The sequence below is a fragment of the Bidens hawaiensis genome, unplaced genomic scaffold (genome assembly GCF_021521415.1).
Source record: "Bidens hawaiensis isolate Kalapana, Puna unplaced genomic scaffold, B.hawaiensis_p1.1 tig00056239_1, whole genome shotgun sequence".
NCBI lineage: Eukaryota > Viridiplantae > Streptophyta > Magnoliopsida > Asterales > Asteraceae > Bidens > Bidens hawaiensis.
The window spans coordinates 19,273-23,768 of NW_027500145.1; the positions used below are offsets into that span (position 1 = coordinate 19,273).

A 4,496-nucleotide genomic window follows, 5' to 3' on the forward strand; every position below is an offset into this window, starting at 1 on the left:
AATATTTAATTTTCTGCATTTCCTAAACCTCTCTTTTTACGAAAAATAAGATAAACAAGGATAAGAGTATTGGTGACGTGTATTGCAAATGAACAAAACCTTATTTTATGTTATCCGAATATTATAATACCGGCCATTCAATGTATAGTTTTTGGTTCAAATGAATCAAGTCGCCAACCATTTCTCATTTTAAACTACTAACTAAACAAGGATAAGAGTATTGGTGACCATGGGCGGGTCTATGGTAGTAACTGGTGGTTCCGAGTTTCGAAATTATAGTGTATTTATATATAGAAAATAATAAAGGAACCACCCTATAAATTATACAGGAACCATCTTAAAAACATATAAAGTGCATGCCCGGCTGGTAGTTTGTGGGTTTTGTAACCCGGAGGTCGCAAGTTCTATTCCTGTTTTTAATAGTTTTTTTTTTTTTTTACTAAGTTACCCTAACTGATGTATGTTAGGGTTTTTTATAACATAACTACATAAGCAAAGCATTGAAGCAGCTGCAGCGCCTCTCAGCCTCTGGCCTCTCTTGAGAGTTGAGTCTCTTCGCAAATCGCAAACAAACAACACTACAGCACGCAGCCAGCCACTGCCCAGCCAGCAGCCCACTGACCACCGTCCACCGCCATCCGCTGCCCACTGCCCACTGACCACCGTCCTGTCGTCCAGTGCCCACTGACCACCGTCCACCGCCGTCCCTATCAGTCTCGAATCCTCCCGGCTCCCACTTTGAAGGTAATAATTTATTTTTAAATGTTAATTGTTCATAAATCATAATTGTTAAGTGTTATTAACACTTAACTGTTAGATTATTGTTCATAATTGTTAGGTGTTATTAACTACTTAAATATTAAGCTATTTGTTAAATTTAGTTTTAGTTTGTTAGATTATTGGTTTTAATTTGTTAGTTTGTTAGTTTTTGTTAGTTTCTTAGTTTTAAATTTGTTAGTTTGAAATTGTTGATTTGTAGGTATTTGAATATGAAGAAATATTATCAAAGTGAACCATCGAACCTTGGATCATCATCTTCAAGTAGTAAACCATTAAAAATAAATTTGGATGATCTACCATGGGATCCTTCCGAAAGGCAACCAATTTCATCTTATCACCCAAGTCAAAAAGATGAAATTAGACGGGCATATCTACTTAGAGGTCCATGTCAACCAACCGGGCATGATTGTCCTCTAACAAATTTTAGTGGTAAATTAAGACGCTTTAATAAGAAATGGTACACTAGTGAATTTGGAAATTGGTTGGAATATAGTGTCAAAGAGGATAAAGTGTATTGTTTGCATTGTTACTTGTTTAAGGAAAGTGGACAAAATGATGCATTTCTAAGTGAAGGATTGCGATGTTGGAATAGGTGTTAGGAGAAATTTAGCAATCATGTTGGAAAAATCAATAGTTTTCACAACAAAGCACGTAAAAAGGGGAAAGACTTACTTAACCAAGCTCAGTCTATACCTGTGGCCATTGATAAGGGAACAGATCTACATAAAAAACAATATAGAATCCGATTACATGCTTCGGCTAGACTTACCAAAGCATTGTTTAATGGTTCATTAGCTTTTCGTGGTCATGATGAGTCTGAAGAATCTCTTTACAGGGGAAATTTTATTGAGTTCTTAAAAGTGTTTGGAGAACTAAGTGAAGAAATTGGTAAGGTTATATTAGGTAATGCTCCCGGGAATAATCAAATGACGTCTCCATTAATCCAGAAAGAACTTTGTAATTGTTTTGCAGAAGAAGTATTAAAGAGGATATTTGAAGAACTTAATGATGATGTCTTTTCCATATTAGTTGATGAATCGAGAGATATTTCTAAAAAAGAACAAATGGCCGTGGTTTTAAGATATGTTGATAAATTAGGATTTGTGAATGAGCGATTTATTGGCCTTGTTCATGTTATGGAAACAACCGCGTTATCTCTTAAAGCTGCAATTGATGACCTATTTGCTCGCCACAACTTGAGTATTGGTAGAGTAAGAGGCCAAGGATATGACGGTGCAAGCAACATGTCCGGTGAGTTTAATGGTTTGAAAGCTTTAATCATGAAAGAAAATTCTTCGGCATATTATGTTCATTGTTTTGCTCACCAACTTCAACTTGTTGTTGTGGGCCTTGCAATCAAACATTATGGGATTTACAGACTTTATAAAGAATTATCAAATTTAGTAAATGTTGTTGGTGGATCTTGTAAAAGAATAGATTTGTTAAGAGAAAGTCAAAGAGAAAGTTTGGGATTGAATTCGGAAGTTGAAACCGGAAGTGGAAAGAATCAAGAGTTGTCACTTGCAAGAGCTGAGGATACACGTTGGAGTTCTCATGAAAAAACAATTCTCGGTTTGCTTACTTTATATCCTTGTGTTATTGACGTGCTTGAATATATAGAAAAATCGGGAGAGTTTTCAAATTACCAAAATGAATCACGTGGGCTTCAAGAATTCATAAAAACTTTTAATTTTGTATTTTATTTACATTTGATGAAATACATCTTGGGTGTTACTAACACATTGTGTCAAGCGCTTCAAAGAAAAGATCAAGATATGTTGAATGCAGTTAAGCTAGTTAAGTTAACTGATGAAGGCCTAAAAAGGTATCGACTTGAAGGTTTTGACTCACTTTTGGAAGATGTCACATCCTTTTGTGAAAAATATGAAATTGAAGTGGTTGATATGGAAGCCGAGTATGTTGACCCGAGATTTAAAAGAAAGAAGACCGGTATCACCAATCGTCATCATTATGTGGTTAATAATTTCAACACGGTTCTCGATATGCAAATTCAAGAGCTTGGAAGCCGCTTTAATGAGGTAACCACTAAATTGCTTACTAATATGAGTTCTTTGAGCCCGTCTTGTAATTTTAGTGCCTTTAGTATAGTAAACTTGATAAACTTGGCCGAGATGTATCCATGTGATTTTGATTTTGATGAAAAGGATAAGCTTGTATATGAACTTGGCCACTACATTACTAACGTGAAAGAAGATAAGCGGTTTGCCAACTTGAGTGGCTTAGGCGATCTTGCTAAAATGATGGTGAAAACAAGATTACACATTGATTATCCGTTAGTGTATCGTTTAATAAAGTTATCATTGGTTTTGCCGGTTGCAACGGCAAGTGTTGAAAGATGTTTTTCTTCAATGAAGAATGTGAAAACGGATTTGCGTAATAGGATGGGTGATGAATACATGAACGATTCTTGCATTTGTTACATTGAAAGGGAATTCCTCCAACAAGTTTCGGTTGAAGAAGTAATGCAACGATTTCAAAAGATGAAGACTCGTAGAGAACAACTATAAGAATTTTTTTAATTCATAAAGACTATTGTATTGATATTATGTGTTTTTTAATTTCTAATGATGGTGTCTCTTTTATTATTTTATCGTATTTTTATTATGTAATGAACTTTTCCCGAACCATCGAACCGACCCGAACCTCAAACCGACCCGGAATTTTATATACCCGACTCGGTGAAATTGAAACATATAAAAGTAGTGTACCACCCAAAAAAAATTCCTGGATCCGCCACTGTTGGTGACGTGTATTGCAAATGAACAAAACCTTATTTTATGTTATCCGAATATTATAATACCGGCCATTCAATGTATAGTGTTGGGTTCAAATGAATCAAGGCGCCAACCATTTCTCATTTTAAACTACTAACTAAACAAGGATAAGAGTATTGGTGACGTGTATTGCAAATGAACAAAACTGAAGAGGTATGTACCCGCCTCAACACCGAGCAAGGCGGGTCAACCCACAAGATACAGACAAGTGACTTGAAATCAAGACATTATGAAGGCACAAAGCCAAAACCTATGCGCATGGCGCATATCACATATGCTCAGGCATCATATGCCCAGGCACCACACATGCTCAGGCATCATATGCCCAGGCACCACACATGCTCAGGCATCATATGCCCAGGCACCACAGATGCCCAGGCATCACATATGCTCACACATATCACATATGCGCGTGGCGCATCCGCGCGTGGCGCATATCACATCTGCGCATGAAACATCTGCGCGTGAGAATAAAGAGAAGACCTCGCGCATCCTCAGGATAGGCGCGTATCACACATGCACATAATCAACCTCGTCCTTATCCAAATCAGGATTAGGGCAACCTTGATTGTGCACGTCAGACAACCTTCCAGAAGGTATCTTTTTAAGGAATAAGAATATGCTGATGCTGACAGCTGCCAAATGAAAGGTGGACAACTCAGCATAACACATGTGCTACCACGTGATTACAACCAATGAGAAAGCACCAGGTGTCCCAGAGGACACGTGGCGCGGAGCAATTGGAGGAGGCCAACAAGGCTGAGCCCAATCAGTGGAAACCCTAGCACTATAAATACAGCATCAACTCCACAAGGAAGGATCATCATAACACATTCATTCACATTCAAGCATATTCAATTACATTCACTCACAGACAGTTACATTCAGTAACACTCTCAATCACAGGAAACTACAGAGTAT

The 4,496-nt window shown here is 37.3% G+C and overlaps 1 protein-coding gene across 1 annotated transcript; it reads left to right on the forward strand.

Annotated features, from left to right (window-relative positions):
* The first annotated feature begins 1,706 nt into the window (after positions 1-1,706).
* Positions 1,707-3,308, forward strand: LOC143601426 (uncharacterized). Its single transcript, XM_077078836.1, has one exon. It carries the CDS (start codon positions 1,707-1,709, stop codon positions 3,306-3,308), a length of 1,602 nt encoding a protein of 533 aa, XP_076934951.1.
* Positions 3,309-4,496: the final 1,188 nt, after the last annotated feature.